The sequence below is a fragment of the Pleurodeles waltl genome, chromosome 4_1, assembly GCF_031143425.1.
Source record: "Pleurodeles waltl isolate 20211129_DDA chromosome 4_1, aPleWal1.hap1.20221129, whole genome shotgun sequence".
Lineage (NCBI taxonomy): Eukaryota > Metazoa > Chordata > Amphibia > Caudata > Salamandridae > Pleurodeles > Pleurodeles waltl.
Genome location: NC_090442.1, coordinates 181,794,725 through 181,807,841, shown reverse-complemented (window position 1 = coordinate 181,807,841; position 13,117 = coordinate 181,794,725). Strand labels below are relative to the sequence as shown.

The following is a 13,117-nucleotide window of genomic DNA, read 5'->3' as shown; positions in this document are numbered from 1 at the left end:
TAAGTCAGATTGGTCCGGATGTACCAGTGTCAGTTTACCCTTTTCAGTATCTTTTCCAATACTTTGGCCAGAATTTTGGCCTCCACATGTAACAGGCAGTTTTTCTTTCTTTGGGATAACCACGATATTGGCCAGCCTCTGGTTTTGTGGCAACTCCCCCTCCTCTCCGGCCTCTTTCAGCATACTTAGTATGTGCTACAACAGAGGGATGGGCATGCTTTTGTATAGTTCAATGGGTATGCCATTAGATCCTACGGCTTTGTCTGAGCACAGCAACAATTAGCCGCGGCTATCTCTGTATCCTCTGTCTCTAGAAAGTGTTAGTTTTCTGCTGACAGACCAGGAAGTTGGATTTCTTTAAGAAAGTCTCATATTTTGGATGGCGGCTGTGCCGTGGCCCGTGCATCAATTTTAGCTTAGCGCTCATCAAACATCTGTGTTATCTCAGGATTTCCCCTCACTGCTACCCCAACGGATTTTTGATTTCCAGGACCCAATTACTGGTTTGGTCTCTATGCTCTACCCAGGCCAGCAATTTCCCAGATTTATTCCCCACATCATAGTGTTTGCGATGCGGGGACATGTACACTGCTCTTGCATTCTTTTCAGCCACAATCCTGTATTTCCTTTGTTTCAAGTCCAGTCTTTGCCTAAGTTTGTTCCCTTTCTTCTTTAAACTCGATTCTCTGAGTTTAGAAGTTCTGTCTCAAGATTTTTCATTTGGACACATTTTTTCTTGCTGTCTCCCATAATAAATGACATCGCCTGTCCCCTTATCATTGTTTTGAAGACCTCCCACAGCGTGGCTGCGGAGTCTACCATTCCAGAGTTTTCTCAGAAACACAGTTCTGTTGTCTCCTTAAGTTGTCCCACTATGTCCTTATTCTTTAAGTACTACAGATCTGTGGGATCACCAAATGTCAGCTAAGGGTGCTGTGCAGCCTTCGACTGTCCTATGTGGTTTTGCTTTCCCAATCTTCACTGATTACCATATTGAAATTGCCTCCCATGACTAGTATGCCCAGGGGAAGGCGCAGGAGCATTGCCTCCAGGTCTGGTAGGCCTGGGTGTGCAGTTTAAGGGATGAAAGAAGTGGACTTTTTATGGAATAGTCCTACTCTTCTCAAGTCAGAGGTATAACACAAGTTGTTTGCCAGTATTGTGTATTCATATCTATTTAGTTCTTTACAGTTGTTACCTTTCAGGTGCGTTTCTTGCAGCATGACTATGTCTGAGGACTATCACTTAAGGTACTGGAGCACTATTCCCTGTTTAATTTGGTTTCTCCGGCCATTCAAGATCCAGGCAAGATTTTTAGTATACCATCACGTGACAAGATGTGGTTACATTTGTGAGTCTGATTTATTTTGCAAAGACAATATCAATTTTAATGGCCTCTATGTTAGGGCGGCAGGTGGGACGCTACTCCACTTTCGTGCAGGTGATTGTGAGATTGAGCAATACCCACAAATTATGAACAAATATCACAACAGATAAACTTACCTCCACTGCACCCGTGGGCTTCTAACTGCCTACTTCCCCAGCTCGCAGAGTTCCTGTCACCTCAATGGTTGCGTGTGACTTGTGGGTGGGTAAGTTGTGTCTGCCTCCTATGCTTTTGAAGGCCACTCAACTCCCCCATTGTTCTTATTTTGTGTTCTGTCCCACTTCTAGGATCGCAGATGACAGTTCCCTTAGTGAACCCATTCCACAATTCTTGGACTTGTTTGAAGACTTAAGTGGTGACCATATCACTGTGCTCTTCATCAAGCCTGCGTTCAGGCTTTTTAAAGCCCTGACTGTCTACAAGTCTTCCTTGCCACAATCAACCTGCCTTGGCCCCCTAATCAACCACACCTATATTTTGCCGACCTACTGCTGCCCTTGTTGGCTTGGTCCTCACATCACCTGGCTGAGATACACGTCACTTTATCCATAGATTCACTAGCTCAAGTTTGGAGAGTTGGGGGGCTTTGTGGAGCACAGAACGAGCATGTCTAAATTCTATGTCTTCACCTTGGGGCATAAGTTACCCACTTTCAGTATGTGTCCCTGGTGGACAATTCTTCTTCCACACAGCACCATTGGATGCCCCTCCACGGCTGCAACATTTTGTCGTTCTGCTGCCTCCTGCAAACCCTTGTGTGCAGCGGGTGACAATGTGTTTAGTGTAGAAGAGCGCAGTCCTAGATACTTGTTCAGATCCGCATCATGGCTGATTTTGGAGCCAGATTCTCATCTGTTTCTACGCAAGCACTTTCCGCACTATACCTGTAATTTCTGGATTAGGTTGCATAAGTGGTGTTCTCTCATAACTATAACATTATTTATTTATTTGTTTGGTTACTTAAAACCATTGCAGAATAAAAACAGCATATATGCATTCATATTTCATGTACAGACCATTAAATTCATCTTATCAATAATATTCCAATGATAATTCCCAATAATGATAATATCCAATAATATTCCAGCTAATCCAGTGATTTTAATTTTACAATAAAAGTGGTGTTGCTGAGCCACCTAACAAGACAACTCAATGTTATTTTTTTGTATTCAGCTAAAAGGAAAATATGACTATATTAAAAAGGTACCACAGTGAGGCTGGGCTGTGCAAAATGCAAGGTCGAAATACATTTCTTTCAGTACCTATATACAGTCTCACTGATGTACAATTTTATACATTTCAATTATAGTCTCCCGACCTTCGTTATACCACTTCCATCCTCCGTTCTTTTTTCGATCGTTTTGTTTCCCCTACACTCCTTCTTTGATTCCTATTATTATTCTCCTTTGCTCGCCTCTTTTCTTCTTTCCTTTCATTCCCTTTTCTCTTTCTTCGCTTCTCTCTACTGTCCTCCTCCCTTCTTTCCTCAGTTCCTTTCTTCTCTCCCACAGCTCATTCCTGGTGGAATCCCTCCTTCCTGACTTATTTCTTATGCTTTTATTACTCCTTCGTTTCTAGCCTGACTGCCACATTTTCTCTTCTTCTTCTCGCCTGTTCTTACACGTTTCACCTTCCACTTCTTTCTCCTTAACACCTTTATTCCTCCCTTTGCTTTTTTACCCTTTTCTTTGCTTCGTTCACTACCTCCTTCGTTTCCATTATTTCCTTTCGTTTAGTTCTATATCCCCACCTGCCGTCTGTCCTTCCCTTCGAATCCTCAGTTTCGCTATTTCTTCTGCCTCCTAGTTTTATTTTTTCCTTTTGTCTTGCTTGTCATTTCTTTGTTTGCCTCTTCCTTTCTTGTTCGTCCCCCCTTCGTATTTCTTCTCCTTCGTTCCTTCCTTCTGTCCATCTTTACTAACTTCCATAACACTCTCCTCCTACCCTGCATGTCCTTCCCTTCGCTCTGGCTTTTTCCCCTCGTTTGCTGTTGACTTCCCTCTTCCCCTACCTCCCCGTCCCCACTTCTCCATCTTTGGCTCCCTCCTTCATTGCTATGCCAGACCTGTCCCCAGGCACGGGGGCCTTCCTTCCTGCCCTCCTCCATCTCCTCTAATCACCCAGCTCTTCCCGTGACCTCTGCTCCTTTCAATCACGGAGAGCCCGCGTTGCCACAGCAACCTAATGCGATCACTGAGAGCAGCCCGCGCCGCAGTCCCCGCCCGCTGCCGCGGCCGCCCGGGGCCGCCCGGGGCCTGGAGCCTTCGGAGGCGACCGCCGCCTCCTCCCCCCCTCCTCCCGCGTCGAGCCTGGAACGGGAGGCGGATTAGAGCTCAAATCTGCCCCCGGAAATGTTTCATAGTACAAGCCCTGGGTTGCACCCCGCACTGCATTCCGATCCTCTCCAGGGGGGCAGGGGGTCTTTTCCCCAGGATTTATTTTTTAAATGAGGCCAAATATTTGTTTCTACTCAATATTTTTCTAAGCCATGGGATTTACCTGCAGTTCTGAAGCATGTATGTGTCGAGAATCTTTTTGCTTCCTGACTGCTTTCAGGATTGGCGGGACAGAGGGTCCCTCTCCAGTCTTCAACTCAGCCCCCCTACTCTAAAGCCTCCTGGTGAGTGTCCCCATTCCCGGCGTAGCCTGTCCAGCACTGAGGCCGAAGTGTCAGAATTAATCCGAGGAGCGCCCTACGTGGGCTCTCTGAATCTCTTCTCTGATGCCCTAAAGACAAGTGCATTGTTCGGAATCCTTTCCATACGTCTCTCTAGCTCAGGCATGCTCCGCTGCCCAGTGTGTCCCGCTTGTTTTGGTTTTGCCTGAATTTCGTAGAATGGCAGTGCCTTCATCCATGCCACCACTGAAATTCAAAGGGTCTTCAGCCGAGCTGAACGCAGGAAAATTAGCCTAAAAATGCACCCAGCGCCGAGCCACATGATGTTTTTTATCACCCAGCTGTGATTTAGCATTCTGCGACTGACAACCACCTTCCCCAGACAGTGGAAGCATGGTGCCTGCATGCCTTTGCATCGAGGGAGGAGACCCTGATAGCCCCTCTCTGATGTGTGGCCCCCAGACTGAGTCAAACAGGCGAGTCTCCTACATCAATAGAGGCCTATTCCACCAAGAGGCTGATAGAAGAAAATTAATGATCTCTCTTAACTATGTTCCTAAGTGGGTCACTAATAGAACACTAGGTAGAGAAAACGTTTTTTTTGTGATTCGCTAAAGAGAAATAAAACTTAATCTTAGGCGGATTTCCTACCATAGTAGTAGTAAACAATGACTTAAGGAGGAATAATGGTGATTGCAAACTGATTTAGCCAGTTTCATCAATTAGTCAGATCATAAGTACCATAGTTTCTGCTTAATTGGTTTAATTTGGTCAGAATTCATCAATTAGTGTCCAAACACGGGTATTCAGATCTGTGCTGGCAAGACTGTTTACTGATTTTACTGTTGTGCTTGTGTGTGTTAGCCTTTGTAGCTATGCAAGTGGGAAAGCAAAGGGTCCACTTGACTTGCTTCTTGGACGATTCCAGTAGAAGCCTTTCCTCAAAAGGCGCAGAGAAAGATGAAAGCAGCTAACCTATGCATGAGGCCTGGGGAGCAGGTGAATGCCGCAGATACTTCAGGAGAGAACATTTCCTGAGAGGATTTTTTTCTTTGAAATGCACATGGATTTGACAACTGCACTAACACCAACAAACTGGAGCTTAAAGACTAATGGACTGGCTTCCAATTCCAGATAATTGAAAACATGTTTCTTGAAGGACCTTGTGCGTTAGGGAGGCTTTGCAAAGCAACATTTTTTCTATCAAGGTGATGTTAACCAAGAGGAAATGGAGCTTGCTTGACCTATTTCTTAAATTGGGAAGTGTTTGACTTTAGCCACTTCCTTGGTTTTGTTACTATCCTGATTAGTCACCAGTAATCCTCCTTTGGTTGACTCGTTGTTCCATGAGGCGCTTTCTTACTTCTAAGATTGTCAGCTATGTCTTAGAATTAGAAAAAAAACGTACTTCATTTTCATCAAAGCAATATCAAACGGATTTTGTGCCATAAACAATTCATCATTATTAGAGGTTTCTCATTATTGTGTTTCTTTAATATTATAATATTCTTTATTCTCACATATATTACTGACATTATTATTATCCTTTCCCTGAAATCCTTAACATTAAAAAGTGCATGTCTTTCAGTGCCGATATCTTATCTGGGGCTCCTGCTTTCATTGTGGGGTTAATCGCAAAAACTTTAGTGAATGCCTCCTCCCGCTACATTTCTTTGCCTAGCATTGCCATTTTTGCTATACTAGTTAGAAAGCTTAGGGGCAGTGTAGACCCTGATGTTTTGCAGTTCACTCCATTGCGTCATTTTAAAGCAACGACTGGAGTTTCTTGTGCATTACGGTTGAGTGCAAATTCTTCCTTGTAGCAATGTATGCCCCATTCTGACATGGCAACACAACATACAGTAGCGGGTCCTTGTTCGAGACTCTATGGCGCAGCTCTCCTGTCTCCTGTGAGCCCCCACGTTCTGCACCTTGCCTTCAGAGGACCCGGTACAGTATTTAATTAAGCAGTGTTCATGAAAACACGAATTTAATGTTTGCACTACTATGGCCAGTGCACTGGTCAACCCTCTCGGCTTCCTCTCCAGGCTCCTAATGACAAGAGGGGGCTGAGAGGGTTGAGGCATGATCCAGCTAAAGAGTAAGTAGTTTAAGTACAGTCCCCTCACACACGCACAATCCATTTTATTTGGCAGACAAACTGAGCCTGCCTCAGGCAGCACAGTCAATCTGCTAAAATGTGGCTGTCTGGGGCACATCATTGCATCCTGGAGCCCAATGAGAAGCGAAACAGAGCAGCAGGGGCAGAATTCCCAGCTCTGTCCAGTTTCTTATAGGGCTGTGCCTCTCAAGAAGCTGGGAGAGGAATTGAGGTGGGTATTTCCCTTTTGAAACCTGCCTCTGCTGCTATGGCTGACTCCTCATTGTGCAGCAAAGGAAGCCTCCAGTGTCCAACAGCAGAGTCCTGCTGTGCAGCAAAGGAAGCAAGGTAAGTAAAAATGTGTTTCTCTGTTCATGTAACTATGTGTTTATAAGGGTATTTGTGAGTGATTGAAAGTGAATGAGATTGAGTGAAAGTGTGTTTGTGAGTGTCAATAACAGTGAAAATGAGTGAGAATCTGAGTTTGAGTGTGTATAAATAGGAGAAAGTGAGTACGAAGAAGTGAATGAAGGAGTGTGATTGCATTCAGAGTGAATGATTGGAGATTGTGAGAAGGAGTGGAAGTGAGTCAGGGGTGTAGCTATCAGTGGTGCAGCAGGTGCAGTTGCACCAGTGCTCAGAGTCAGTAAGTGTAAAAGGGTGAGTGTGTTTAGGCGTGTGTGTTATACAAATGAGAATGAGAACCATTGAGTATGAGTATGTTTGTGTGTAACAGTAAGTGGGGGTGAGTATCAGTTAGAATGAGTAAGTGAAAGAATGTGAGGAAGAGTGAAGGAGGCGGGTATGAATGTGAGAGCGAGTGAGTACGAGTAAGACAAATTGTGAAAACAGGGTGAACTCCTGGCAGGTATTATGCCTTACCACTGTCAAAGGAACTCATGTTAGCTGCTGGGTGAGCTGTGTAACTGTTGCACACACAGAAGTAACTGTGTGTCCCAGTATGCCTGACTTGAAGACTGAGCCCAGTGGCAGGTTCCAGTACCAACTCTACATATATCACGTGGAGATGACCAAGCACACACATGCGCTACAAGATTAACTCATTAAAAGTCAAAGCACATTTGTTCATGATGGCTTACTAACTGGAGTTTTTTCTGCAGCATGCTAAAGCACAGGAAGAATGTCATCAGCTGTGTCACTGTGCATGACTCTCCCGACTCTGACACGTCCAGCAACATCAGCCCAAAGGCAGCACAACAGCGACAGCCTGTGAACCACCATGGGGACAGCAAAGCCCCCATGGATACACATGGAAGCGGGAATCCTCGCACCATCATCGTGCCACCGCTAAAGACACAGCCCAGTGAAGTGCTGGTGGAATGTGATAGCCTACTGCCAGGTACGTCATACATATGTTACTAAGCGCTATCAACTACTGCTTGTCAAACCATACAGAATCCATACCCCTTCTCACTACTGCCTGCTGAACCATACCCGAGTCCTTCCCAGTGAGTCCTACTCACACAAGTCCTTCCCAATGCGTCCTACCTTTAACACTGATTTAAGATTACTTCCCTTCCATCACCTCGCCCTATACCATTTCTTCAATGAGCCATTATCTTCATCATCAAAACACTTTATTCGGCTCAAAAGAGCCATAAAAGAGACAGTCAATTACAAGTATTATAATAAAAAAACTCAATAAACAAAAATAAATAACAGTGTCACATATAAAAACAGATTAAAACAGTTAATAGCAATTACGAATTTAGATAGCAGCATGTATAAAATTTAGCACCGCCTCTATTGTCTCCTCTCTGCCCAAATCCTGTAAATAGGAAAAGGCAGGGTAGCTGCGTTTGATATCCGAGAGACGAAGTGACAAACAGTCCCTATGAACCATTACTTTGGCTTTGAAAGTAAGCTTATACGTAGTCTAAAGATAACTATATATTTACATTGATTTAGAGACAGTGAATTTACCTAAACTTATATTCATGTAATTAAATATTTAACATTTATCAGGTTTTTCTTTTTTTTTGTTAATTTAATTCTATATAAATAATGATCTAACATTTATAGGGGGTGTGGGTAGATATAGGGTTAACGTTTCCTGTTGTGTTTGAATTTAATTTAAATAATATAATAATGTGTTTATCATTTACTACAGTTAGAGTTCACTGTTTTGGAAATTAAATTGATTAGTTTCATTATAATGAACGTTTAGACTATTAGGATTTACCTTTCATTTATTTTAACTTAATACATTTTAATTACATTTTTAATATTTGTTCAGTTTAGATTTAAGGGTTTGCTTATGCTTATAACACACATTAATTTAACATGATGTAATTACTATTAATATAAGGACATCATTCATATTTGTTAGGATTAAGGGTGCCATTTTATTTAATGTGAAGTTAATCAAATCTGTACATTGTTTAGGTTTAGTGTAAAAATGATGGAGTTCAATTAAATTATATTTCAATTTTAGGGATTAAGAATAAGAGGGTGAATTGGCGGTAGGCTGAAGTGATGATCTTTTTAATGGTAGATATAGGGGAGAAGTAATGGTAAAAATGGTGGCCTAAGTAGGGCAATACATTCCTACACACTGCTGCCAGATAAACTATACATATGCCCATAATACCATTTCACTGCTGCCAATTAAACATTACAATAGACAGAATATGTTTCTCTGTCTTCCTATTTGATATGATATAGACATTTTAGAACTGATAAGCCAAAGAAGTCCATTTGAAGTTAAACCCCTTGGCTGAAACATGTTAGAATGGAAGTCTTTGGGGGGGACCATACTGATGATACTTCTTGGGACGAGCATAGCCTTTATTTGATGCCTGCGTTGTGTACAATTCTAAATCTGAAGATCAATGACAAACACAGTTAATAGGAAAGCATGTTCTATGTGTAATGTGGCAAATATCTGTCTTTCTTTTGAAAATACAGCTCTCTTTGAAGTGCCATTTTAAGTATCCGTTTCTTACAAGGATTACATATGAATCCATCAAGATGTAGGACAATCAGCAACCTCCAGTTTTGATTTTGCAGATGCAAGGATTGTGTGTGAGTGAGAGTGAGGCAGAGCGTAGGGGTCTGGTGGGTTGGTGAAAGTGTATGCAGCTGTTCAGGTATTCTGGTCCTGTGTTGTGTAGGGCATTGTATGTATACGTGAGAGGTTTGAATTGTCTATGCCAGTGAAGCTTCCTGAGGTGTGGTGTGATGTGGATGAGGTGTGAGATGTCAAGTATGATACTTGCAGCGGTGTTCTGGATGGCCTGGAGTCTGTATAGGAGTTGTTTGGAGATTCCAGGTTAGAGACTGTTGCCATAGTCCAGACTGCTGATGATGAGTGCTTGCATGAGTGTTCATCTGGTGTTCTATGACAACCATTTGAAGATTTTTTGCAGCATGCGTAAGACATGGAAGCAGGAGGTGCACACTGCGTTGACTTGAGCCGTCATATTGAGCTTTGCGTCTAGGATGACCCTAGGTTTCTTCGTGGTCCATGGGTGTAGATGTTGGTCCTGGCTCTGATGGCCACCAGATGGAGTCCCATGGGGAGAACTTTTTGCTGAAGACCAGTACTTCTGTCTTGTCAGAGTTGAGCTGCAGGCAGGTGGGTCGCTTCAAATCTTTTACCATGGTCATGCAGTTGGTAAAGTTGGTTCTGGCGGTGGTTGTGTCTCATCGGCATAGGAGATGACGGTGATGTCTTGTGATCAGATGATGTTGGTGAGTGGTGTCATATTCATGTTGAAAAGGGTGGGGCTGAGGGATGATCCCTGTGGGACTCCGCTTAACAGTTTCTTGGTCTCTGATGTGAAGGGTGGCAGTCTGACCCTTTGGGTTCTTCCTGTGAGGAAGCAACAGATTCATTTGAGAGAGGATCCTTGGGTGCCATTCTCGTGGAGTCTTCTAAAGAGGATGTTATTGGAGACAGTGTCATAGGAAACAGACAGGTCAAGGAGGATGAGGGCTGCTGTTTCTCCTTGGTCCAGGATGATTTGAATGTCATTGGTTGCCGTGATGACTGCTGTTTTGGTGTTGTGGTTCTTTTGGAATTCTGATTGAGTGTTGTCTACAAGATGGTGACGTTCGAAATAGATGGAGAGATGCTTGTTGATGGCCTTCTCAATCACTTTGACTGGATAGAGAAGCAGGGAGATAAGTCGGAAGTTGCTCAGTTGACTCAATGCAAATTATGCTTGTCTTTATGAGCCCTCCTCACTAGTGTTTAGTAAATTCATGATGCCTTTTCTGTCCAACCAGGTAAAAATGTAAATATCACCTGGATGTTTATTCACTGCTTCTAGGTAATCTCTGCTTATCACCACGGCCCACCTGCACTGTCTCCACATAATGTTTACTCCCGCTCACAGCTGTCAAGTATAGTGAAAGTAAAGCCTTTGCATGATCTCTTGCTGCTCAGCAATAACCTGGACATGTTTTACTGCATCTCCTCGCATCAATGTAGCAGGTGATTGGATGCACTGAGGTGACATGTTGAGATGTCCTCACTGTTGGTTCCCCGCAGCCTCCAGGTGTTGAGTAAGTTGCGGTTCGGTCCTGGCCCAATAGACCCTGATATCTTGTCTTTATATCAATTTCCTTAGCTAAACAATTTTGTCTATAAAATTATTCAAGTTACAATGTGCTTTGGCACCCCTTTTTATCTGGTATAAAAACCTGCCCCTTAAAGCATTGGCATGTTTGACCGATTCAACTTATCCTGACCTTTAGGACAACAGTATGCGTTCAGGGACTTGCAGCTTTGCCCTATCTAGTGTAGGTATGGGTGTTACCAACCACAGCCTGCATCGTGCCTTTGGTTTAAAGCTGAATGTGTCTCAAATCACTATACAACTTAGCAACAATGGTCCCACAGTGGCATGAAAACTGACTTCCAAGCAAAGAAGACAATATGAGATCTGTAGTCTAAATGGGACCGTTCTGTCATTTTGCCATGGTATTGAACACCACACATGAGGAGGATGTAAATGTTGTACTACAGTATGCTCAATGAGTGTTGATCCACAGGTCTGTGATGTGCCCAACAAGCAATGATGCATGGTTTGTGCTGGGGCCAGTGGGCGCCAATGCACAGGTCTAAAATGCGGCCTGTACGTACTGATGCAAAGGGGTGCATATTGAGGTGCCTGACCAACTACTTTCCTTCTTTTTACTATTTCAGACACCACCACAAGCCACACCACACCAGCATACAAGTCCAAAACGTCATCCTCCAATCTGGTGAGTGCAACAAGCAGCCACTCTTCAGGAGGCTCATCTGGAGCCATCTCGTACCGGCAGCAGCGGCTTGGGGTCCACACTTTCCAACAGCAGCAGCCATTAAACCTCAGCCAGGTAAGGAATAAGATCAGTCTTCTGTGTGCACAGGGACTTTCATGTAGAAATACGTTTGGTAAGAAGTGCTATATTTAAACAACATGTATAATTGTCAGCGTGGGTGCCAGGGACTTGCTGAGAGTGGGGAATGAAGGGTAGAGTGATTATGCTATTAACTTCATGTTGCTCTAGGTTCAACAGTATCAGCTTCATGTCATTAACGGTTTGCGCATCAGCTATGATTGACCGACCATCAGAAGATCTTCACCTGCACAATCTACCAAAAGAGTTGGGATTCAGTCTGCTTCTGCTTCTTCTTTTCTACTTCAGTCAGTGACATACATTCTTAGTTAAGAACCAGAGTGTATCATGGACCACATCCTAAAATGTCTTAGATCTGGCATTGCGTTAGTTAAAAAGACCACGTTTCATGCATGTTTGTAATCTCAGCACGTGTTTTGGAAATTTTTCGTGGCTCAGACTACGAACCATACCAGGTGACTAGTTGCCTACAGGTAGCGTTCATAAATTACTGGCCTAAGGATAGTGGTGGGACAATATGAGGCAAACAAAACAAAAACAGATATTTATGGATTGGACCTAGAAAAGCTGACTGCTTCCTGATGCCTAGCACGGATGTTTGTAAGAGAAATACTGTATTCATGGCTTGGGCTGGTGGCCCGGTATCTGCTTGTTTATCTTATTGGCTGTGATTGTACTAAAAACCTAATAAAAGTGATTATCAAAAAGAAAATACAGATTTAAAGCACATAAGAGACTGGCTACAGTGCTGCTCACTTCCCAGTGGTGTTGCTTGGGGGTACCAGTTGAGGATGGTGTCCCATTTCTATTTCTTCTGCCACCACCTCCCCACCCTTTATCCCCACCAAGACTGCTATTAAATGTGCCAGGAGGCAACACAGAACAAAAAATCAGACTCTGCACCTTGCTACACACATTTTTCTAAGTAACTTTCAGTGCAAAGCAGAACTTGTTTAAGGGAACATATAGGCCTATACCTTGCCACACACATTTGTCTAAGTAACTTTCATTGCAAAGCAGACCTTGTTTAAGGAAGCATATGGGCCTACATGTTTGCTTAAATTGTTTAAATCTGACTTCCTATGTATGTGCATATCTATCTATCTATCTATCTATCTATCTAGATATATATATATATATATATATATATATATATATATATATATATATATATATATATATATATATATATACATATATATATATATTTATTTTTATACCTATATTGAGCTAGACATATACACATATCCATAAAACATAAAAAGTCAGATCTCAGCATTTGAAGCAAATATATACATACACACACACTCAACACACTCTCATGGTCTTTAGTGTTGCTCGTTGTAGGTGGCCCCACCAGTATGAAATGCAGCTCACTGTCTGTCCACCCCCTAAAAATCAGTCACCTCCCAGGTCGTTTCCCAAGGAACCTTGACAGTGCTCGGCGTGGCAGTTAGTCCCCAAGAAATTATTGAACAAGTCACTTACCTTCGGTAACGATTTATCAGGTAGAGGCATATTCTAGTTGCAGATTCCTTCCTTTAGAATTTCCCCAGACATCACACTGGATCCAGATTTTTTTTCCTCGAGCATTACACCTACGCACCGTCAGGTGGCATCGGTCAACTCCGCATCCATCGTT

The 13,117-nt window shown here is 43.0% G+C and overlaps 1 protein-coding gene across 6 annotated transcripts in view; it reads left to right on the top strand.

Moving 5' to 3' along the window:
• HIPK2 (homeodomain interacting protein kinase 2) overlaps positions 1-13,117 on the top strand; it is a 329,092-nt gene that overhangs the window by 282,425 nt on the left and 33,550 nt on the right. For all 6 annotated transcript variants that reach the window (XM_069227995.1, XM_069227993.1, XM_069227994.1 and 3 more), the window contains exons 14-15: positions 7,227-7,465; positions 11,279-11,451. In XM_069227995.1, coding sequence (XP_069084096.1) covers positions 7,227-7,465; positions 11,279-11,451 — 412 coding nt within the window. The remainder of the gene's footprint in view (positions 1-7,226; positions 7,466-11,278; positions 11,452-13,117) is intronic.